The 24,972-nt window shown below is 39.9% G+C and overlaps 1 protein-coding gene across 9 annotated transcripts in view; it reads right to left on the bottom strand.

The window, feature by feature from the left end:
- Positions 1-9,731: 9,731 nt before the first annotated feature.
- The window catches only part of CSNK1A1 (casein kinase 1 alpha 1), a gene marked incomplete at its 3' end in the record, with an annotated part of 43,590 nt that continues 28,349 nt past the window's right edge, over positions 9,732-24,972 (bottom strand). For 2 of the 9 annotated variants that reach the window (XR_013835644.1, XR_013835645.1), the window contains exons 11-13: positions 22,740-22,990; positions 19,211-19,259; positions 9,732-14,743 (exon numbers count right to left, since the gene is read on the bottom strand). Coding sequence is in view for 7 of the 9 variants with exons in the window: in XM_079964866.1 (XP_079820992.1) it covers positions 24,534-24,592 (59 nt within the window). Of the gene's footprint in view, positions 14,744-19,210; positions 19,260-22,640; positions 22,991-24,457; positions 24,593-24,972 lie in introns of those variants that run through there. The other 7 variants (XM_079964870.1, XM_079964867.1, XM_079964869.1 and 4 more) reach the window with 4 other exon arrangements.

Here is a 24,972-nt window from a genome sequence, read left to right as displayed (position 1 = left end):
GTCCATCTACAACCAAAATAGCTCTATCTCTTCCAGAGGAAGTTGCACAAGCGGTCCCCACATTAGGATCTTGTGTGGCTCTTGATGAGAGGAAATGTGGAAGCTCTATAGAATCATAGAGTTGGAAGAGACCACAAGGGCCATCGAGTCCAACCCCATGCCAAGCATGGATGGGACTGAAGTACAGAAGGCAAGCAGCACAGAGCAGCTGCCATTCTCTTTGTGATGCCTGAAGCCTTCTTCGGCTATCTCTGTCCCAAATAGTTTGTGTGTGATGAATCACGGATAATCATCTCAAAACTGATACAGTCTGTCCAGCATCCTGTCCTCAATTAGCATGCTATTTCCTGTTTCTAGGTACTAGCCATTACATAGCATCCCTAGCTTGTTAAGGCAAGCTGACCAATCCCTCATCATACCACCTTTCCAAGCCACTCCATATCCACAGTCCAAGGACAGGAAACATCTGGCCCTCCAGATGTGGTTGGAACTCTCATCATCCTTGACTAGTATCTTTGCTGTTTGGGGCTGTTGGGAGCCCAATGGTATTTGGAGGGTCCCAAGTTTCCCCACCCTTGTACTAGACTTTTGACAAAAATAGTTGCATGCCTGAATTTATGTATCTCCACTCATTCAGTATATGAACACATGACTCGATTTCTTCTGGGTGCGGGAGGTGAGATGTTTCCAAACTTGCACAACTCCAACTTCACGATCGCATGGAGACATCTCAGGGTGTGGCCCCCCTTTTCTGCATATCACATCACAATCAACTGGAGTGTGTATGGGTGGCAGCATGTATTCAGCATTCTTATAAAGCAAACCTGAACCCACACCCTGAGAGAAATGCTTAGGAAAGGGAAAGCACACCAAGGTGAGTACACAGGAACAAATTTGGAAAGCTGAAACAAAGAGGAAATGTGGGAATGGAAGGTGAAGGAATCATTTTGAGAGCACAAACATTTCCTGCATAGATATCTCAAACTTTAAGGCTGGATCCAGACTTAGCCATGAGTATTCTTAAGGAAATCAGCCCTGAGTGGTCACTGGAAGGACAGATCCTGAAGCTGAGGCTCCAATACTTTGGCCACCTCATGAGAAGAGAAGACTCCCTGGAAAAGACCCTGATGTTGGGAAAGATGGAGGGCACAAGGAGAAGGGGACGACAGAGGACGAGATGGTTGGATAGTGTTCGCGAAGCTACCAGCATGAGTTTGGCCAAACTGCGGGAGTCAGTGGAAGACAGGAGTGCCTAGCGTGCTCTGGTCCATGGGGTCACGAAGAGTCAGACACGACTAAACAACAACAACAAATACTAATCTTTAGCTAAGCACGATGTAACTTTTAAGTCATATTGGTACTTCAAGTATGACTAAGTCAGGATCCAACCCATGGTTTCGTTGGGAGCTGGATTGGAAACACCAGAGAAGGAAAAAAAAACATTTTTTCTAGCATTGAGTTTTCCAGCTAGAATTGCCAAACAACTCTGAATATTGGGGGGAAAGCAACTTTAGCCAAATGTCAGCATGCCATGTGACTAGGAAGTCGTCTACTGAGCAGCCACAAAGCAACACGTATCTCTCCTAGATATGATACAACTATTTCCCTGGAACATCAGGCTTCTCCCTTGAATTGCTAGGAAACAAAGAGTACAAAGCAAGCCAAAACTGCTGACTCAGTTCTGCTGTGAGAACAGAGATTGCTTCCGCTACCCCCTAACTGGCAACAGTTGGCATCGTGAATCTTAGTCTAGGGACAGTTCCTTCTTGGAAGGAGCTGGTGAAGGTCGGAAGTTTTCTTCCCAATAACCCTCCGTTACCCTTTCCAAGTGCTTTGCATTCTTTGCTGGGAAAAAGGGTCCTCACCACCTGGCGGGTATCATTTATAAATCTAAAAACAAGCTGTGCAAAATCACTCCCTAAATTGCAGCAAAAACAAGGGAAGTCTTCGTTTCCTTGCTCCCGTTCCATAAACTGGTGCCAAGAGGATGGCTGCCAGTTTCTAACAGAAGAAAAAATGCCTCCAGACTCCAGTCCAACATGAGAGACAGACCAACCAACTAGGCCCAAAGGGATGAGGGCAGGAGAAACAGGAACTCCACCCGTATTCTCTTTCTAACACACACACACACACCCTCCCAGCATCGTTCCCTTAACAAGTCTTTGGAATCAAACCGCACCCCTCTTCATTCCAAAATCCTGCCAATAGCATTTATAGCAGTGCTTAAAACCCCGCAAGGCAGCTTACGCTTAAGGGAGAGTGGCACTTCAGAGAAAAGGCTCAGAAAAGTGTCGTGGAATTTCAAATAATCAAGAGAATGCCAGCAACGACAGTAAGGTCTGATTTTTTCTGTTTTATGTATCTCTGCAATCTGCCTGCTTTCATGTTGCTTAACAGGCGAACCTCCTGTGCCCTTGCTGAATGCAGACAGGGATTGTGGTTGAGCGTAAAACAAACACCCAGACACTGATGGTGGGAAGAGCCAGGTCCAATGACCTCTTCCCTCCCTCCCTCAGCTTCCCAAAGCAGTTAAGAAGGAATATATGATGGTGAAACAGCTGAGCACCAACTGCGGGGAGAGTGCAACACAATCTCCCTGCCCCTAAGAGTTATTCCTTGCTATGTTGACCAGTTTCCCAGCAACCACAAGGATAGCGTGCTCCATTTTTACAAGTTGCCCGGTTGCTGAACCCCTTTCCCCTCTTGAAGGATGAAACGGCAGGAATATATAGGAGACAGCTATTTCAGTTCTGGAATTGAACCCACTGCCCAACATACATACATACATACATACATACATACATACATACATACGTACATACGTACATAAATGGAAGAGCACCACCAATGCTACTTACTGGCAGCCAGAGACTTACTTTAAAATACAATGTAGGTTAATAGCTTAGATGACCACTCCCCGCCAGGGTGGATTCACACAGAAGTATTTCCTGCAAACGTACTGTGCATTGAAGCATGCAAATTTTGGAACAATGCATGAAGACACTGAATAAAACATTTCTGTGGAATCGGGCGGCCCAGGTGGGAAAGGTTCCTCACTGAAATAATTTATCTCACTAAAAAGTTTTTGGCACCTGCTTACAGCTATCACCTAATGCAGAGGTTCTCAAAATTTTATTCCCTCACAAACCAATTGAAAATGGTGAGGGATCTCAGTGGACCGCTTTAAAGAGTTATTTTTGTTCTACATATCAAAGCACATATATCTCATATTTTAATAACATTTTCCTTTAGCTCTAGCACTGTCATCAAAACCCGGTCCTGTGAAGAGAATTGGCCATGCCACTGAGGAATTTTAAACGGGAAAATTGATAAGACTGCACCAACATTATGCCATGAAATCAAAGGCTTAAGCCAGAGCCTTGTTAGCCTGTCTTATAAAATTTACTGTTGCCTTTCCACAAACCATCCAAACAGACCATTAGTAGATCCACTGACCAGTTTGTAAAATAAAAATATTAAATCAGAAGTTTTCAGGGTAGAAGTAGAGAATTTCCAGTGAAAATTAAACCTTAAACAAGAACATGTCATGGCTGGCATTCTCTCAGGCCAATAGTGGGTGAAGCTGGAGCCAGCAATAGGCAGCGTCAATGCTAAAAGCAGGCCCATTACCCCTTTTCCCTGGACTTAGAGCTCCCTTTTCCCCCTTAACTTCCTGCCAACCACCCAGTGCAGATGGGAACTTGCCACGTTAGAGGATTTTCATTGCAGCCAGCAACACAGCATTAACCCTGTTCCACACAATAGGGTAAGAAAAATGGACCCATTCACACAAACAGGGGTTATTTTGGCAGGGGTTAAACCTTACTGCTGTGTCAGAGTGCAGAGCCGAGACAGCCACAGGTCACTGATGCTCCACATGCCACTCTTGGCATGTTCTGCCTTAAATGATTTGAGACCATAATATCATGCAGATGGTTTTCTTCCATATGGACCTTCCCATGTTTCGAAATCCATTAGCAGTTATGCTCTGTTCTACCACCAAATGTTTGGCAAGTAAGTACAAGAGACCTACCTTTTCTGCAGCGGTGGCCAAACCACAAATTGCCTTCTCACCTCAACCCAATTGCTGGCAGCCTTTCACAGAGCTGTTAAGATGTGCCCATTTCATTACTACATATTACTGTTGCATATGTTACGATCTGATACTCTACATAAAAAAGAAAAGTGCTGTGCTTTTACTTGGCTGAGTGAACTGTTCTGTGTGTCTTTTTAATGTTGCTTCAATTATCTTGTAAGCCACTTTATCACCGATGGAAAAGAGAAGTATCCAGAAAAATAAAGGTTGCTTGTACCCCTCTGTCAAACAAACATGTCTTTAGAAAATCTTATGAGCCAATTTTTATGAAGCATCTGATATAGCTCTTCTGGAGGTGGGTGACCTCATTAGTGAATGATCGGGGCAAAGGTATCCCATCAAAAGCACACTAGGAGGCGGTTTTAGCCTTCTAGTTTTCAGGAAATAATAATGATAACAATAATAATAATAATAATAATAATAATAATAATAATAATAATAATAATAATAATTTATTTATATAAAGGACAATAGTTCAGTAGAAGAGTCAATGTTCTGCATATAACAGAGGTTCAATTGCTGGCATCTCCAGGGAAGGCTAGCAAAGCCATCAAATGCCAACAGTGTCCTTCAGCTCTCTATATTGGACAAACAGGCCAAACCTTATGCCAAAGAATAAACGGACATAAATCCGACATCAGGAACCACAAGACAGAGAAACCAGTAGGAGAACACTTCAGTCTCCCAGGACATTCTATACAAGATCTCAAAGTAGCTGTTCTATTACAAAGGAATTTCAGAAATAGAATGGAAAGAGAAGCTGCTGAATTGCAACTTATCACCAAACTTAAAACCATGGAGAGACCTGGTCTGAACAAAGACATTGGATTCTTATCTCATTATACATGACAAAGCCATTTTTCACCTTCTCACCCCTTGCTTTTTCCTGTAAGACCTATTGCAGTCATTAAGAGTCGTCAACAGGCTCATCACAGCTATCTGCCAATCACCCAATCCCACCACCCTTCTGAGTAATACCCCTCCCCACCTTCTCACTATATAGAAGGGTCTGGTGACTTCTGTTTCAGTGTATCTGAAGAAGTGTGCATGCACACGAAAGCTCATACCAAGAACTAACTTAGTTGGTCTTTAAGGTGCTACTGGAAGGAATTTTTTTATTTTGTTTAAACTGTTGCCAGTTCATGTACACAATACTGACCTAGACTAACTACTGGTTTGACTGAGTTTAAAATTTCTTCCCATATGAAAGTCATACAACCCATATCCACCTCACATTTTGAAGTGGTACAATCCAGGAAACATGTGAATCGGCCATTATTAGCCACTTTGCGATCTAGGTATGGCTTCCAGTTTATCCTCCTAGAGCTCAGTATAGCTCAATATCTCTTAACTCTATAATGCTATACCCCACATGCTCTAACACTTGTAAATTGTAGCCATGTGTTTAAGACTTCACTGCTACTGCCTAGCCCAACCACCAGGTATACTGTGCATAAAGGGAAGTGCTCTTTTCTTTAAAAAGAAAAAAAATGAAAAATGAAAACGGGCTTTTAGGAATTAGAATTTATGATCAATAATTTATAAGTTTGTAGGCCTTAAATGAAAACCAGATTGGCACTTTGCATTAAGTGGCAAGCAAAGTGCACTTCCAGCACTTCCACAATGAATTTTTTAATGTTATCAGCTTCCTGAAGCTTTCTAAGCACCTTCAAAAGAAATCCCTGGCTTTGCACCGAGTCCCTAAATGCCAGTGATGCTGGCATTTAAGAAAAACAGAATTAAGGTAACAGGACAATGAATTTTAAAGCAAGCCTTTCAAAATATGAACAAGACCATCCAATTCCAGCACACAATAAGCGCTTCAAGACAGATGTTTTACCAAATTGTTTCACTTTGGTCAAGAACTTGTCTCCCGCACCTTTCCTGTTCCAAGATGATGCTTCTGCTGTTTAAGGAACAGATGGGCAAATTGAATAAGTCCATTTCAGCCTCCTAGATATTCCTACTAGCTGTCAAACAAAACAGAACAAAAAGCATGCAAAAACATTGCATACTGAAGTTTTTAAAAAGGACTTCTACATATTGCATCACATTGCTAGCTCTTTGTTGTATTTCATAACAGAACAGCACTCACTTTAATGAAATACTATCCTGGAGTATTTGTGTATATTCCCCCACCCACACCAGCAAATATAGTTATTTTATTTTGTTTTCTCTTAGGTGCTACACTTCAACCTTCTACATGTAACCCTTAAAAATAACAGAGTACAGTCGTCCTATGTAACTCTGGGACATCTCCTTAACAGAGACAGACCAAAATCATTCAAAAAAACAAAAACTAGACATTAGCAATAGCCACAGCAAACAAGCTCATTAAGGACATTTTTTAAAACACCTACAATTTTTACATTAATTCAGTTTAGGCCATTGCTTGGACCAAAGCTTATGTACCATTGATAACACTGGTCAACAACAAATTTGTTGTCTGCGTTTTTTCAGTTGATTTAGGACAAATTTGATGCGCTGAATCCAAAAATCACATTGGTTTTGCTCAATCAGGTCAAGTTTTTGAGCTATGGCCACATGTCGTTTTTTTACATTTTTGTTCACATGTATGCTTGTGTGGAGCATTTTAGAAGAAGTTGGTGGGGGTAAAATGCCATGTTGAATAATTGTTTTGATTGGAAATGATTATTTTAATGACAAGAAGTATTCAGGTCCGAGAGTTCTGGGTGATTATGTCGAAAAGGGATCAGTTTGAAGTCATAAAACCTCAAAATCTTCCATAAATTGGTGCAGCAAAACATAAAGTTGGGGGATCAAAACTAAGTTAATGGGGCAGTCACCCCACTAAGTATCCTGATCTTCAATCAGCACGTCGTCCTGTAGCTCATTGTGATGAAATTCCAGTGCCTATCTTCGGAGAACTTCTTGACATTAGTGACGAAGATGCCTCCAGTGTTGAAGGACATGAAGAAGTGGTTCTTGAAGATGATGCTCCACATCCATTTTCCCAAAAGTTGAATGATCTAGTTCGCAACCTCAGCTTATCAAAGGACTCTGCCGAACTGTTGACATCCAGATTGAAGGGAAAAAACCTCCTGACAGTGCTCGCATCAGCTTCTTCCACAACAGGCATCAAGAGTACCTCCGTTTTTTCTCAGAAGAGAAGGACTTGGTGTACTGTGCAGATATTGTGCAGCTTCTGCTCAAGCTTGGAGTGCCACAGTATGAACCCAAAGATTGGAGACTGTTCATTGACAGCAGCAAGCGATCACTGAAATGTGTTCTGCTACACAATGGCAACCAGTTTGCCTCTATACCCCTGGCTCACTCGAGTACACTGAAGGAGAACTATGAAGCGGTGAAGTATGTGCTGGAGAAAATTGGTTATGATCAGCATAAGTGGTTTATTTGTGTTGATCTGAAGATGGTGAACTTTTTGTTGGGACAACAGTCTGGCTTCACCAAGTACCCATGTTTTCTGTGCATGTGGGATAGTAGGGACCGTGCTCAGCATTACACAAAGGACTGGCCTGTGCGGAAGGAACTGGTGCCTTGCAAAGAAAGGAACGTCATCAACGACCCTCTGGTGGACAGAGACAGAATACTCTTCCCACCGCTGCACATCAAGCTCGGTTTAATCAAGCAGTTCACCAAGGCTCTGGACAAGGATGGTGACTGCTTCATTTACTTGTGCCAGGCTTTTCCAGGATTGACCATGGAGAAGTTGAAAGCTGGCATCTTTGATGGTCCTCAGATCCATCAGCTCATCAGAGATCCAGAGTTCGGAAACTCAATGAACAAAGTGGAACTGGAAGCGTGGAAGGCATTTGTTCTGGTAGTGAAGAACTTTCTTGGCAACAATAAGGCCAGAAACTATGCAGAACTTGTCAACAACATGCTGACTGCTTTCAGAAACCTGGGCTGCAACATGAGCGTCAAGATGCACTACCTATTTTCACATATGGACCGGTTTCCTGAGAACCTGGGTTCAATGAGTGACGGGCAGGGGGAGAGATTCCATCAGGACATGAAAGAGATGGAGACCAGGTATCAGGGTCGCTAAGACGCAGTCATGATGGCTGACTACTGTTGGACTCTGAAGAGAGACCTCCCTGCCACTGAGCATTCCTGGAGTTCCAAGAAACGGAAGTTCAAGCCCTGAAGTTGAAAAATGGTGAAGCAACATGCAATTTACGTGTACTTACCTTTATCAATGCCCACCATTCAGTTTACAGTAAACCTGACCTGATGGAGAGAAACGGATGCCATTTCCTGATTCAGCAGTGCAAAAATACCCTAAATCAGTTGTAGAAATCTAGACAACATCCAAAAAGTAAAAAATTGTTGCCCAGTGTAATTTTACACAGCAACAATGAATACCAGCCTTTTTAAAAGCTTGGATTGTTTTTCCCACACTGAAAGCACAATGAAATTGTTGCTCCTTCAGTGGGAGCTTCATCTTACCTGTCTTCAGACACCCACTTACAGGGGCTTGTGGGAAAATGCAGGGCTACCTCTACTCCAAAGATGCCACACAAGTGAGCTACACAGTTAAGCTGAAGACCAATAGGCTGAATCTGAAGGGGACCACCTTCATTGCACATAGGATTTCCAACCTATGGATGGCCACTCTGATCACATGACATCAAGGTTGAGCTGGCTTATGATCTCTCAGGCTCCTCCATGAAGTTAACACCTGAAGATGGCTATTTCCAACATATTTTGAATGCCCTTCCTTGGGGGTGAAAAATAAGAATATCCCCATATTTTCTGATAAAGGCCAAAACTAGCTTTGAAGTTCATTTAGAAATGGTTCAACATATATTTCTCAGCTCATGTTCTGCAAATTAAGACAGCAGATACTTCTCTTAATAGAGCTTACCTCCACAGCAGTGCAAATTTCACTCACCAGAAGCAAGAGCTGCTTCTAAGCAGTTAAGATCCAAGATAACTGAACAATAGTGGAATCCAGACTCAGCACAATAGGATAGGGTTTGAAGCTCCCCATTTAAAATACTACGGACCACAAACAGAAACAAAACTCCTAGGATGTCAAGGTGTTATTGTTTTTTTATTTAAAGAGCAGCATATTTTTAAAGGATGATTTAATTCAGAAAAGAGAGCTTGTTTATTGTATATCGGGGAAAATAAAAATATTTCTATATTTCCAAAAGGTTTGATTAACCAAGTCTAGAATTCTAACACTCTGCTCTTGGCCTTTTACTGGCAGAACAGTGCATCTCAGGGCAATCAAGAATTCAAATTGAACTTCAACTACTTTTAACATATTGTGCCCCATTCTGAGGCACTTGTAAATTCTTGCAAAGACTCTCCTCTATTTAGTATTTTTTTAATATAAAAAAAATCCTAAAGGGCTGATGAATCTGCTCAAACACAGACCTAGGTTGCAAGAGTAGACCCATTGAACAAATAAAAAAAAATAACTCCTGCACAGCAGAATAAAATGAAGAGAATTAATGGCAAATTAAGAAGAGGATGCACACACAAAAAATGGAAGACTTGGCCTTGAGTGCTTATGGAGGCATCTGCACAACCAGAGCAACGAACTTTCGCTTTCAGGATGATTTCCTCAAAGACAGGCATGTGAAAACTTCTTGCTGCAAGAGCTCCGTGTCACTTCAGAACATATGCAACATACACATTTGGGAAAGTTTTAAACAGTGTTTACTACAGGATGACATGGAGAGTATAGAACCTCTGAACAATATTACTTCAGTACAAAGCTAGTTTAATACCCAGCAGTGGAACCAATCCTAGAATAAAGTTAGCTGACGGGTTTTCAGCAATCTCTATTCACTTAGTGGCCCAGAAACATTTGAAAGAAAAGTTGAACTCAACTCAAATTCCTGAAGACTCTAACAGAATCTTATTATCATTGCTAAGAAAAGCCCAGTTCCAACACGACCACCAAACTGCAATTCTGACCACTGTGGACAAAACGGCTGTAAAGAAAAGGTGATTGTTAACTATATGGTCTTGATGTGAATTGTTAAGGAATTATTTTCTTAGTATGTATCAAGAGCAGCTTCTGGCATACTTTTAATATTTTATTGTAAGGCAAGTGCTTGGGGAACCTCTAGCCTTGCTGCTCCATCTGTGTTAAAAGGTAGCTTGAAAAGACCTTTATATGTTTGTTGCAGTTGTTTAAAAATAAATAAGTAAATGGAGGAGAGGGAGCCTGAAAAGACCTGCCATGTTGCTAAATAATTTCTTGTTACCGGTAGATTCCTGTAACAATGTGGCAACACAACCCGTTAAAAATTCATAGCCTAGATTTTGAAAGTTTAATTCAACATTCTGCACTTCTTGGCCTTTATTACAGATAGCAATTAAGGCACCAGCATTAGGCTTAGTGAACAGTTTTATCTGCACACTTCATTGTTCAGATTCTTGGTTCAAAGCAGGGTTGCAACATTTAGCCAACTGACCTAAAAGATGCCCACAATTAATTGCCCATTTTATGTAAACTTTTTCTCACAGTGTTGACAATAGGCGCCATCTTAAAAGATGCATCCATCCTTTTGACACAAAGATTATGGTTACGAGGGGTGCCTGTTTGAACAAGAGTAATTTTAGAAGAGGCATCTTTTTAAAAATTGTTCCTTTAGAAAAAGGACTGCTCTGGTAGAAAGCTAGTCTGGCAGAGGCTTGCCGGGATTTGAGGGTCAGTTTCAGTTGTTGTGGCCCCAGGGCAAGGTGCTGATAGGTGTCCAAGCCTACCACCTCTACCCTTGTCCACCATAGCAAATAAAAGCTAGTTGGGAGGCCTTATTGAGTGAGGTCCAGGAAGTAGTTAATGCTTCACTTAGGAAGGCCATACTCAGTCCTCAAAAAGGCAGTGGTGAGGCCTCTTCTCAAGAGACCCTCATTGGAGCTGGAGGTATTGGGTAACTGCAAATAAAAATTTATTATCAAATAAAAATTTATTAATATTTTAAGATGTATTTTAATTAATTGGTGTCTGTTTTTGTGCTTATTGTGTTGTTTTTATGTTAGCTGCTCTGAGCCTGGCCTTGGCCGGGATACAAATATTATAATTATAATTATTAAAGGTAAAGGTAAAGGCACCCCTGCCCGTACGAGCCAGTCTTGACAGACTCTAGGGTTGTGCGCTCATCTCACTCTATAGGCCGGGAGCCAGCGCTGTCCGTAGACACTTCCGGGTCACGTGGCCAGTGTGACAAGCTGCATCTGGCGAGCCAGCGCAGCACATGGAACACCGTTTACCTTCCCGCTGGTAAGCGGTCCCTATTTATCTACTTGCACCCGGGGGTGCTTTCGAACTGCTAGGTTGGCAGGCGCTGGGACCGAACGACGGGAGCGCACCCTGCTGCGGGGATTCGAACCGCCGACCATGCGATTGGCAAGTCCTAGGCGCTGAGGTTTTACCCACAGCGCCACCCGCGTCCCTATTATAATTATTACCTAGCCACAAATGTCTTTTCGGGGCAAGTGACTGAGAGGGTGGTGACTTGCCAGCTTCTGCCCCATTTCAGTCTGGCTTTAAAAATTATTTCAGCTCTGAAATGGCCTTGGTCATCTCACATGACCTTTATCAGAAAAGGGGCAATCCTGCTGGTTCTCTTCCTCTCCATGGCCATTTGATACCATTAACCATAGTATGCTCCTGAATCAGCTCTGTGGGTTGCGAGTCAGAGGCACCATATTATAGTGCATCTGCTCTTAACTGCAGAACTAATATTCGAGAGTAGCACTGGGAGACTCTTGCTCTGTCCCCTGGCAGTTATGCTGTGGAATCTGGCAGGGCACAAGTCTGTCCCCATGCTCTTTACTATCTCTTGGAAGCTGTTATCTGGAAATTTGGAAGTAAAATGGCATTAGCATGCCAATGACACACAACCTTATCTCTCCACTTCATCTGAATCAGAAGAGGCTGATTCAGGTGCTGGACAGATGCCTGGAGGCAATGGGCTGGATGAAGGCCAATAAACTGAAGCTAAACCCTGGCAAGACTAACTGTTTGGGAAGATTGCCTGTTCTGGATGGAGTTGCAATCCTTGCTTAGAGAAGGGTCTTGGGGTCAATGTTACCTTGAGGCCCAGGTGGCGCAAGTGCCAAGGAACACCTATGCCTAGCTACAGTTCTTTTTAGCTACAGTAGTACTACATGCATCCTCTCAAATAGACTACTGTGGTGTTCTCTGTGTGGTGCTGCCCTTGAAAATAGTCCAGAAACTGCAGCGAAGCAGTATCCTGCAGCAGTGATTCCTTAAGGATCAGCATGGTCTGCCTGTTTGCTATCAGCCCAATTTAAGGTGCTGGCTTTGGTTTAGGGAACAAGTACTATTAAAGTACAGGATGGCAGGAAGGATCTGCAGGAGAGGCCCTGCAGGGTCTTCTCTGTTGTGGCACTCCAGGTGTGAACTGCCTCACCAGAGATATGGCACTGTCCCCTATTTTAGGCATTATGTACGACATTTATTTGCCCTGACTTGTGGATTTGGATTACTGCTTGATTGTCAGAATTTCTATTTCTTGATATTTTGTTTTGATATCTGTTCTATGGTTCCTGTACTGGTTTGTGAATTTAATATATTGCTATGCACCTCTTTGCAAATCTTCAGATTGAAGGCTGAATGTAAACTTAAAAAATGATGTTAATGCTACTTATATACAAATTTGTTCTAATTTATTCAGTGAAAGTTATGCAAACAGACTAAGATTTCTTCAATCAGGTGATAGCTGTAGCTAAACAAGTCAACTGTTTTTGAAGCTGAACTTTTATCTGCTATTCTACTGGTTTCCTATCATTCCCTAGTGAGATTAAAAAATGCATCACAAAGCTAGACATGCCATACATTACCCATGGTCTCTGCAGTATAACCCATTTCAATCATTTCTTAATTCTTGAGCAATTAAGGAGCTTTTGTTCAGTCTGCATTTTTTTAAAAGGGAAGGTAAAATGCCCAACTCACTTAACTGAGCTAACCTGCATGTACCATACCTGTACATAACATTCCACAAATTGTTCTTAAAAGTAGACTATGCATCTTGAAAATGCTCTTGTTCACATGACCATAAAATACCTGAAAATTCAATTTGTGGAAAAACAACTGTTCAAGAGCTTCAGTGTCGCGCATAATATGCACTGCAACCCAAACATGTAACAGGTCCGAAAGTCATAAAAACCATGTACACAATAGGCATCTGGCAGAATTTTCAGACAACTTTTAAAATTTATTCTGACATGCTATAAAGGAATAAGTTACACTGTTAGACGAATCACCAGCAGTAAGAGTATCTTTTAGCTGGATTAGAGTGAGGATAGCCTAAGGCAGTAACCCATGTGAACACTGCACACCGAGATGCTGCCTGAGAACAAGAGTAAATCTGGTCATATCCACTTCACAAGAACTTGAAAAGAAAATTCCTTCTTTTAAAATCCTCCACACACTTCCATTTTAAATCTTCAAAGCTACTTTTGCAAATTAGTCCAGCCAATGCAAGACAACGGCAAGGCTTGTGAGCTGCTGTGATGGGTCTGAAAAGATGCCTTTATTTTTATCCAGTCTCTTGTTACAGTGGGCTGGGTATCGATGCAACAGATTATAAAAATGCAAGAGCGCCCCTCCCCATCAAGAAAAAAAATACAAAATTTATTGAAAAACAAAAGTGAGGAAGAGTTACAACACTAGATCTAAAATGATTAAGAAATAGGACTTTTGCTTTAACAAATGGCCTTGTAGTTGCCCATTTTAAAAAAGGGTGGTGTCTAATTTAGATTGCAAATTATCAAGGCAAATTAAAAAAAAACCTCATTTCCTTACAGAAACAGTTTAGTTTTTAATGAACTTGTAAACAAAAAAGCTCCCGTTTCCAAAATAAAAACAAAATTCGTTCATATAGATGTTTACAGTGATTACATTTATCTAAACAACTTACATACAAGTTTCAGTTGTAAGATGTTAACTAAATTTGTGACAAATATGCTGTTTCTCTTTTTATACCAAGAACATTATAGTTAATGCAGAGTCCTAAAGATAATCTAGTAGTCGCTAAGTTTCTCTTAAGTCTTCACTTTAGATGCTGTTACTTCTAGCACAGGTAAGCAGGCAGAGTCTTTCATATGCTTAAAAACTGGAATCTTTGGTTACTACCATTGTCAGCTGGCTTATGTCACTCAAGACACCAGCAATTTTAAGAATGTTTTAAGTGTACAGCTTTCAAAACCAGGGAGGAATACCCAGAAAGAGTGCACAATTGTGAGCATTTACAATTTACCACAACTGTTCCTGAAGACTTGTTCATGCCATTCTTCCAAAACAATGAGATCTCATAAGCAGTGTAGTTCAAAGTAAAAAGGTTACAAAAATTGGCATATGCACAATTCTTTCCACCACTTGTGTGTCAACCATTCAGTTAAACTTTTCCACTTGAAAAAATGCAATAGAAAACTGGACACCATGTTTCACTATCTCAGAAATATTCACAATTACAGCTGCTACAACTCAAAGCTGCAGCATCAACGGCACTGCCCAGAGCCAGTTTATACTGAAATTAAGTTCTTTACATCAAGTAGATGGTTGCCCACAACCACCGGCAAGTGTGTTTATGAACTAAAATTCCTAGGATTTGGGGAGTGATAGATCCTGCTCCATTCTGCTCTGCTTCATCTGTTCTCTTCTTCATGCTCAAAAACCTGGAAGGCAAACAGAACACTTTGATATTTGGAAATAAAAAACAGCCACTTGAGTGGGAGGCTTTAAACAAACATTATGGCCTTCGAAGGAAAATGCTACTCAATTCAAAATTACAGACTTAAATCCATGCTTGATTGAGTTTGTTTGATAGCAGCCTTGCCCCATGTAAAAAGAGTCCTACTTGTACACCAAGAGAAAGGCATGCAATAATTCACATTTTCCTTAAGGCAATGCTACTATTGGCCGCCAGTCTTAGCAACACATCGCTATTCATAATCCAACCACCATTAGTGAAGTATGATATTTCTTGATACATTCATGCTAGGGCTGCTTACAATTAAGTTTTAGCTCATTAACCACTTTTCTTTTAGCCAAGTATATTTAAATAGAGTTGCATGTTTAGGATACCAGAAACTGGTCTGTTAGAAAGGCCACTAGAAGTGGCCTTCTCTCATATTCTACATTAACAAAAAGTGGCCCTTGAAATAACTAGTATATTCTTAACTCAAGTCCAACTGATTCAAGTTGCTGCCTATCCACTGAACGAAGCTTGCAGCCCTGATTCATGAATGTGCAAGGGAACAGACTGTAGAATTAAGAGCAGCCGGTACACGGCTTATGATGCAATCCTATGCATGTCAACTCAAAAGCATGTCCCACTGAGTTCAATAGGGCTTCCTCCCAGGGAAGTGGGTACAAAAGCTGGAAACTTACAAGTACTTGCTCTCTACATAAGAAAAACATTGTCACTTGAGATAATTATTTTATCTGTGTTTGAAACTGCGGCTATATAGATCTTGCTGTGCACAACTACAAATAATCCAAAATGTGGGTCTAAGAAAGAGACTCAAAGGATGGTTGCCACCTGCAACCAGGATTGAGAGACTTTCTTAAACAGCCAACATCTGCAATAAAACATAACCAGTACAGATTACTGTAAAATCAAGCCATGGTGTGTGCCCGCAGCAAAACAAAAGTGAACAATGCTTTTGCTTTTCTACCATTCATATACACATTTATCCAGCAATTTCCAGCAGCATCCATCCTTTCAGAAGGAATGTACAGTCTGGTCCTTGCCAATGAGCTGAGTCAGAGAGACCTCTTTTCTGAATGAAAGGGAAGGTATGTCGCATCAACGTACTCGACAAACGTTTCAAATAAAGAAATTTTAGTCTGGCCACAAGCAACCCATTTAAGAGTTTTATTTAATAGTGATTTCTCATCTAATGTAGCTTTGTGGCTTCTCAAATTGTAAGAAACACTACTGGGATTACCAGCACAGAATGGCAGTTGCAGACTGCTGATGAACATTTAGCAGCATTAGGTTAGGCTTAATAGTCCTTACAATTACGTTGCAATACTGCTAAATGATGCAAAGTTTTGTTTGACTGCAGCTGTTCAAGTTAGGATGTTATGAAACTTAATTCTGCGTATAAACCCAGTAATGTTTACTAAATCACATTTATTCTAAATCCAAATTGTTTACATCTATGTAAATGCCCTGCACAGTTTCCATAAGGAATCTACCCAATCCAAATATATGAAGGAAGCCATCAAGAGTAAACAAACTCTAATATCAGACTAGGGAAGGATTTTTATGAAAACACTGATGCTAAGCTTATTCTTGATGATGAGTTACTTTTTTATCAGTTCCACTAAAAATATGAACAACTCACATATTATACGCATTATTATACACATACATGCTCAAGGTTTCCTAAAGTAACCAACACAGAGATACATACAACAATGCATATAGCTGTATAAGAATACATGTGTTAATAAATAAAATTATGCTGCAGAAATATGGTACCACATAGGACTTGTGTGCATTGCAATTACAATATACATCTTTGTGTGTATAATTCTGCGTATAATTAGGCTTTAAAAATAACTGTTAATGGATATGTGGCTCAGACATAGGCAGGCGATCAATACCTGAGACTACCTGATGCAGGCAAAGCTCAATTAGGTTGGAACAAACAATTTCCACGTATAAATCCATTTAAAACCAATTTTTCCTCCATCTCTATTTCTATCTCCATTGACATTGAAGCAGCAATCATTTTATAAAAATAAGCTATATACACTGTTTCCCTTCATCCACAAGCTCCCTTCATAACCACTGTTTGTACTGCTGGTATGCCAGAGAATGAATACCTACATTTTAGCAGTTGATGGGACTCAAACACAAAACACAAAACACTGACAACACAGCTTCTATGAGGGAAGTGAAAAACCACCTTTCCTTTTCCAGAGAAAGGGATGGGGTGGTAGTGCAAAAGCAGGGTGAATTATGAGACCAATCAGCAGTAGTATGGGTTTTAAAAGAACGATAAATTATAGAAACAGATTCCTCTAGAAAACAAGAGGAAGTTGGGGGGGGGGGCAGAGACTTCTCACACAGGGTCTAGGCACAGCAAACTCTGTTACTGAAAAACAAAGGTTTTGGGAAGGACTTTATCTCACATTCATTTCAAACAAATATATATATCCATGGACAAATATTCAGTAGCACACAAATAGGCCTTGAAAGTTTTTTGGTGAGCCTTTTCTTATTTGGAATGAAGTGGATTTGTGTTCTACTCAGAGGCAACTTCTTTCAAGCTATTCCTGAATTACATTTTAGCAGTCAGTAACCTCTACATTTTCTCTCCCCCATTCCTTACTGGGACTGAGCGGGAAACGTACTTCCTATGGCTATTTTTTTCTCCCTGGGTTTGGAGAACCGGTCATCCCCATGCTAGGTGCTTTCCTGGGGGAGAGAATTTTTCCGCTTCTGAATGTAATGTTGTGTCCTGTTGCTAAAGAGCTTCAGTATCAGCAAAACAGAACTGCCTGCTTTGGTGACCCACCATAGCATCCTGCTTCATAGGCTGAGAAGCAGTTGTCAAAGAAACTCCCAATAGTCTGTATAACCAGGCAAGGACAGGATCAGGACAAGTGCAGAAAAGGACCGTCCAGTAAAATACAACTGACTGGAAATTGCTGGTAAGGTTTTTCCTCACAGCTGGAAATTTGTTCTCCCAACTTCCATTACAGATCTTGAGTAATATATGAAGATTGTAAACCACTCAGAAATAGATTTTCAAACCTACAACTACACAGGTGGATTCAGTGGCAATTTTCAAAGTTAAGGACACTGCGCCAACATCCATGAACCAGTATGATGTTTAATCTCCAATAACTCTTCATTTTAGTATGCAGCCACAAAGGTTATGTGAGGGAAGAACTTCTTAAAAGAATTTTTAGCTCAGTATTTCCTAGATAGTCTGGAATTCAGCATGATAATTTTAAAGTGTGCAACTATAACCTTCTCTTTTATTCAGGTAGTATTCTAGCAGAACTTATAAACAGTCACATTTTACCAGTAGATTCACAATTTAAAAATTACTAAAATCCATTTTAAGTTAAGATGTCTTACTGTAAGCCATAGTTAACTACCCCATTCCCAACTTCTTCAGTGTTGGCAGTTTTTCTATTCATTCCTTAAACTTATAGCTTCTTTAATCATAAGCATGTCTTGGGCTCCTCCACACAGCTTCTGAGAAACTTTTCTATGTTCAGGAGATGATCTACTGTGGTAATATTTCTTTGGGGAGCTGAAACCCAATAGAAAAATCATTAACAGCCATGTGTGGGTGGAAAAATCTCCTGATAGTTTGTGGAGATCTTTGGAATTAGCTTTTAATATGCTCTATTCCCTTCTGGGATTGTGCAACAAGTAAGATAGACTAATGACACACTAGAATTCCTTTCACCTCTGCAGAAAGTAAATATTCTTATAATCTAGGTCAGAAGATTTGGGGCAATCGTTTCATGGCTTTCAAGACTACCACCTACAAAACTTTTAGTCTGAGCAGAGATTGGAAGTTTTCAGGTTTTCTATCATTTGCCCTCTCTACTCTTCTGCACATTTGCATGTTGCACACCTGAAGTCACTATTAATCAGAAAGTTGGCAGCAACCCACAAGCCCACTGTCTGTTGGTCTAAATTAGTCACTTAATTCTGACTGTCCTCAATATTAAACTACTAAACTTCCAAGGACTAAAAAACAAACACCCTTTGCATAACAAATATAGCTGGTGTGCATTTTAAAATATGCAGCCAGTTCATAGGCCTTAGCATTAGAGGTCAGGTATGATACAAGGGATATGAGATACCTAGGTATTAATAGCAGTACTGATAGAAGTCTTCCCTCAGAAATAAGTTAGATGGTTTCAATTTACAATTTTAATACTCTGGGTTTAACTCCGCTCTTCAGAATTAAGTTTGACAGAATCTGCTGGAGGAACCATCACCAAGACAGTTACACAGCTATGACATTTATTTTTTGAGAATGTGCTTTCCGTTGTTCAGAAATTAACACAACTAAAGTAACTCAAGACTTGACAAACCGCATTAAAAACAAAAATCTACTTAAGTGTACGAAAACATTTCAAAATTGTTTTATTAATGAAATTACCTTAAATGTGTTGATTATACGTAAGACAAAACTTGAACTCTGCGCTAATCTGAAACCAAAAATAATAATTAAGGCAAAAGCTATTCTGAACAAAAGCATCTATATGTACTAACATTAGGAGAAAAGCATTTACTCTACAGTAAAAGCTTTGAAGTAATATTTCTACGCTCCTGTGGATAGTAGAGGGTACAGGATAAGAGTCAACATCACTTGTACGACTCATTGTTCTGCAATAACCCATGCTTGACTTGACATTATGCAGTTAGAGACTATAGACCACTAGCTCCAGGCACACTGGCATTTAATATATACAGTAGTTTGTCATCTTCACTCAGTGAGGAAAAACTGCAGAGGCACAAGCCCAGTGGTATCAAAGAAAAAAGCTTTATTTAGTTCAGATGACAGTCTTCCAGTTTTCAATTACAAGTTTAAATTGATAGTATAATGCTGACCAAAACTTAGCAATTGGCCCACTGGGTTTCTATTTTGAAATTAAGGAGGCGACCTCTTGACTGTACTATAATTAAGGTTACTGAAAGGGAAGAAGAAGAAAAAACCTCCACTGAAATGTAAATATACAGGAGGAGTGGCCTAAATTCATCATTACCACTCACTGGGCCTGGCCTTGAATACTATGGAATTAGCAGTATATGTATACTGCAGACACAGACATTTAATAAGTTAAATATGGTAGAAAACACCATACGTTAGATCTTTTAAGCATCAGAATCTGGTAGTGGTTTAGTACATAGAAGTCTTCATTTAAAGATTTTACCTTTTCCAGAAAGTCGTCCCCCACCCCCAAGTTTCAGATTTTCAATGATATTGCAACACAAGAACTAGTGTTCCAACTGCTCCTTGCCCAAGTGCATTGCCACTGCCTTTCCCATTACTACCAATGTGAAAAACAAAGGGAAGCCTACTAAGTAATCACCAAAGCAGCAGGTAGCACAATATTTATGTCCAAATTAAGGCCGACTCCCAGTGGTATGCACATCACTGGCTTACTGCTAACTGTGTGAACACCTCCATTGAAGAGCACAGTCTGAGTTGAAATTAGAAAACATTCAATTTCTATAACTGTACATGTGCATGTCATCATGAGATGTTGCAGTTAAAGTGATGTCACCCTTCAATACCCCTCCCCTTACTGTTCACATTCAGAATCCCCCCTTTCTCACCCACAAAAAGAAAACTGTCTAGAAAGGTAATATTGAGAGAAGAGCTTGTTATTGTGTTATTAGACGCTACAATTCTATTAGCTTTCTTACTCTGATAGCTCTTAACACATTACTTCAGCACAGCCTTTACTTTGTTCCTGCTGCACTTAGCTTTTCCTCAAGAAGCAGTGCACATCTCAGTTTCCCTTCTCAACTGAGCAATACTTTCAAGCAAGTTTCCTTAGTTCTACCTAGAAAAAGCGTCCCTGCACCTCAATTGGTTGCTTAAATATACTTAGTGGTTGATATTCACAGAATATACTGACTCACTTTCTAGTCTGAACTGAACTTGTGAGACATACTCCAGTTATAGTGTATAACCTTTATTAAACCCTACAAATTTCTTGGAGGTAAACCAGCTACTTTCAAATCACATCGGAGTGGCTATTGTATAGGACCTAAAAGGGGTTAAACACAAACACTGTATCTAAGATTTTGTATCTAGGATACTGATGTCCCCATAGACAAAAAGGTTTTTTGTTTAGCAAACCAGGCTTCCTATGTTTCCATGACCATCTTTGTCTGGCTACATTTGTATTGTTCTACAGAGGGTACTGAGCCAAACTAAATACTAACAAAATAAGTGAAACTAAATACTCCTCCAAAGGTGCATACATTTTGTTACATTAAGGGGATTCAGCTCCAGTCTGTAGTGTTATTTTGGAGATGGAAGTTTACCAGTTGAAACAATTACTAGTCAAGAAACAAAGACGAAAGATGAAAAAATACTGTCAAAGCCAACTCTTCATGGCCACAGTAGTGTTAAGGTGTTTTAGGAGTTGGGTTTGATAGAAATTTCATCTGACAATTGTGACAATTCCACTATCTAAATATATTAACGGAATCCTTTCATTCTAAAATTACAGTAAACCACAAGTCTGTGGCTGTGATGAACTAAGCAATATTGAACTAAACAGAACCTTCAAAACTATATAGGTAGATATGAAACTTTCCATATTATACTTTTTAACAAGTGGCTTTTGGTACAGTGCTTATTTAATAGATTAACTCTTTGCTTACAATGTTTAAAGATAACATAAAAAACCAAGACTATTATTTTATTAAAATACAAACTCAAATAGTGTATAATTTCCTATTTACAATGTCCTTCAAATAAAAACCATCAACTTATTTATAGACTGGAAGAAAGAAAAAATTGCTTTTTCATTTCCTAGTTCATTTTTCATCTTTGACTGCCGAATTTCAAATGAAGCCAATAGCACTCTCTCTACCTGCTGAGGCGGCTTTGCTGTGAAAAGCTGGTTTAGTTCTTGGGGAGGGGGGGACTTGTGTCTCCAGATGCTTAACAAAAGCTTTCACCAGTGGCCTTCTTTAAAAAAGTTAAGGAACAGGTATGTACCTTGAATAGCCAACCTCTAGCACTGAGGTTACAGGCGAGTTTACTGAAGAAAGCTTATGTCACAATGTCTTACTCATCAGTCAGGCATCTAACCTGCATTCAGGGTTAAAATATAGGCAAGGAAGATTAAGTTAATTTAATGCTTGATTTATATTGCAACTGAATCCTGTTGGCACATTTTTCTTCAAGATCGTGGTCTTCTTTCCAAATTTTTGACAGCATCAGTAATCTTTGTGTAACACAAGTGATGAATTAGATTTCAAGATTCCAAGCAGTCTACATTTTTTTTCCTTCAGGAAATGATGAAAAGTTGCTAATTCCATCTGTGTGGTAATAGTTTTCTTCAAAACGTTCATTAGAATAGGCCAGTTCATAAACAAACTGTGCAACAGGTCAGAGCAGCTGACGTCAGCTGTATCTTGGGGAAAAATTAGTTTAAATCCACCTGCTCTCTTCATTAAGTCAAAGCAAGTTGGCTGTAGAAGTATTTTGAAATTTCAGTGTTTTCTTCATCTCAGACACTCTTCTCTTTCATCAACAGCCTGAACCTATGCATATTTGCTCAGAAGCCCTACTGTATTCAATGTGGCTTATTTTTAGTAGGCTAAAGGATCCATTAAATAAAACCTGTGGCATTTCATGTTTCTTCCATCATGCAGATCTTATGCACTGTACATTTGCAGAATTGCTTCTGGCTGCAGCAAACTCTTAAGTTTTCACCCCTGCCTCTCCCAATTTGAGTTCCTTATTCTGAAAAATAAATCCAACATCTGCTTTCAGCTAAAGAGCTTTTTGCTGAATCATTATGTTGCTCCACCCAGTAAGACAAGCTAGCAAGTTTCCAATCTTGTTTTTGTTTTTTTTGCATACTACTCACACTCATATTCAGTAACTTTTCAGCAATGGCTATTTTGACTTATGAAATAAAAGCCTGGTCATAATTACTGACCTGTGCCAATAAAGATTTTATTCTGATCACCCACAAAAGGGTTAGTTGCACTAACAAACAGAGCATTTTTCATCAACTACTATTATGAAATCATCCATGGTTCCAATTGGATGAAGATATCTTGTTTGAAGCATGCAGTTTATTGTCCAATATGTATTTAAGTTGCAGCACTGCTGGTTTTGGTGGCACCAGCAGATGACTATGAAGCTGTAGATGTTGCAAACGGATAGTTATAACCTCTTATATGGACCCTGAAACAAAAACAATGAAAAGTCAACTTCTGTAATTGAGTACACTTGCTTTAATTGTAAAATTTGCCAGACCCATTCTTTAAAACACACACACACACACACACACACACACACACACGTATCCATAGAGCTGGGATATGCTTAATGCACGTAGGAATTGTGTTTATGGGAAACTATTACATTCTGCGGAGCTGTTTTGCTCTAAAACAAGGAATGTTTGCTATGAATACGGGATGCGACCATCCTTTAGGACAACAATGTTTGCATTCATAAATTCTTATTCAGAGGCTTGGCCTGCTGTGGATGTCACTTCAAAATATTTACAAGGAAAAAGCCAAATATAAGCTCATATTTAACAATGTGTCAGCCCTCTCAAAAGCAAATTAAATAGTGATTTTTTTCCACTATGGCATAACAAATGTTTCGCAATCTTCAACCAGAGTATTTGCTTATGCCGAACAATCAATAATATGAGAAGTCCTACAGCAGCAGCAAGAGTGCAATTAACATATTCCCATAAATTCAGTAATTAATTGTACATTGAAACTCCAAAACAATCCACCCCAATATGTTCTGCGTATATTAGCACAGCAATATGTGGGTACAATAAATAAGAAAAGTGCAAAAATGTTTACTAACCAGTTGATCCAGAGTGTTCACATAGGTCCACATCATTTGAAGTCATTTCTTCTTGAGAAGCATTTCTTACAACATTTCATTCTGAAAACCAGGCCTTGCTTCTTTGTCCCACTGTTTCCATTTAATACACCTCCCCCCTGATTATTTTGTTTAACACTGGAAGAATTTATTTTCCAATAAGAGCCTTCTATTTGCCAGAAAGTCGTGTAACAGCTAATTGTGACCAACCCTAGATGCTAAGAGGAGCAAACAAAGCTGTCCTTTCCCTACCTGCCTTGAGTTTCTTCTCTGTGTTGCATCCACTCCTCTGCCCCACCTCAGAATAACAAAATAGCCAGCAATCTCAAGTTTTGTTCAACTCACATTCCTCTGGCCCTACAGAATTATTTGTACTTGGTGGAGAAATGCGAAATTAGTGCTTTCTGCTGTCTTGTCTCCCTCTCCTCGTGTAAAGGCACTGATCAAGATTATCTACTTTAAGATTAAGCAGACTTTTCAGAAGCATTTGCTTATTGCTGGACAGACTATTTTTTCCATTTCATGAAAAGTAGTAATTCAAGTTCAGCTGGTAAGAGTAATAATGTTTACCATTTGTGAATTGAACAAATTGCAGTATTCAAGGACTTGAGACTACAAAATAGGACTTACAAGGCAACTCAAGTGAACTCAGTGGATGAATATGGTAAAACATAGGTTGTTTGTCTGCTAAAGCCAAGAACTGGATGCTCAAATCTATGAAGACTTGTAGTCCCTTTGGCCCAGACCTCTTTGTTCCATTCTATTATCTTTTGACCATGTCTGCCCCACGGATACCAGGATGCAAACCAATTTCAGCAGGTAACTTCACTTTATTCCATGTTAAGTACAGGTAGGCACAATCATCACAGTCTTGTCTCAGATTGCTTCACTGAAGGCTTCTCTTCTCTTCAGACACCCCAGTTTCTGGCATTTTTGGAGACTCTGCTTCTCAAGAAGAGTGAAAGTCTTCACTAACTCATAGACCTTCATTGTCCCCCTTCCCCCTTTAACACCTTATTCAGAAGACAATAGTGAATGGCTATGCTTCAAATGTGTTAAGCGCACAATAAAATTTGAGAGATTTTCTACTATTTCCTTCAGCGCATTGTGAGCTCCACCTCATTCTTTCTTGTCTCGAATAGGTGTATTCCACCCCCCACCCACACTAGGATTGTTTTTCAGACTCTTCATTCAAGGACTGGCATGATGGTCCCCTATGACAGGTACAACCCTATCCATTCCCACCACAGGTTAGCAGCAGGCTCAGCTCCTAGCTATCTTACTGTCCACCTTCCTGCTGTAAAATGGGTTCCGTTTAAACCTGA

Source organism: Podarcis cretensis (assembly GCF_951804945.1).
Source record: "Podarcis cretensis genome assembly, chromosome: 2".
Lineage (NCBI taxonomy): Eukaryota > Metazoa > Chordata > Lepidosauria > Squamata > Lacertidae > Podarcis > Podarcis cretensis.
The sequence above is the reverse complement of the archived record's forward strand: the minus strand, read 5'-3'. Positions and strand labels throughout refer to the sequence as shown.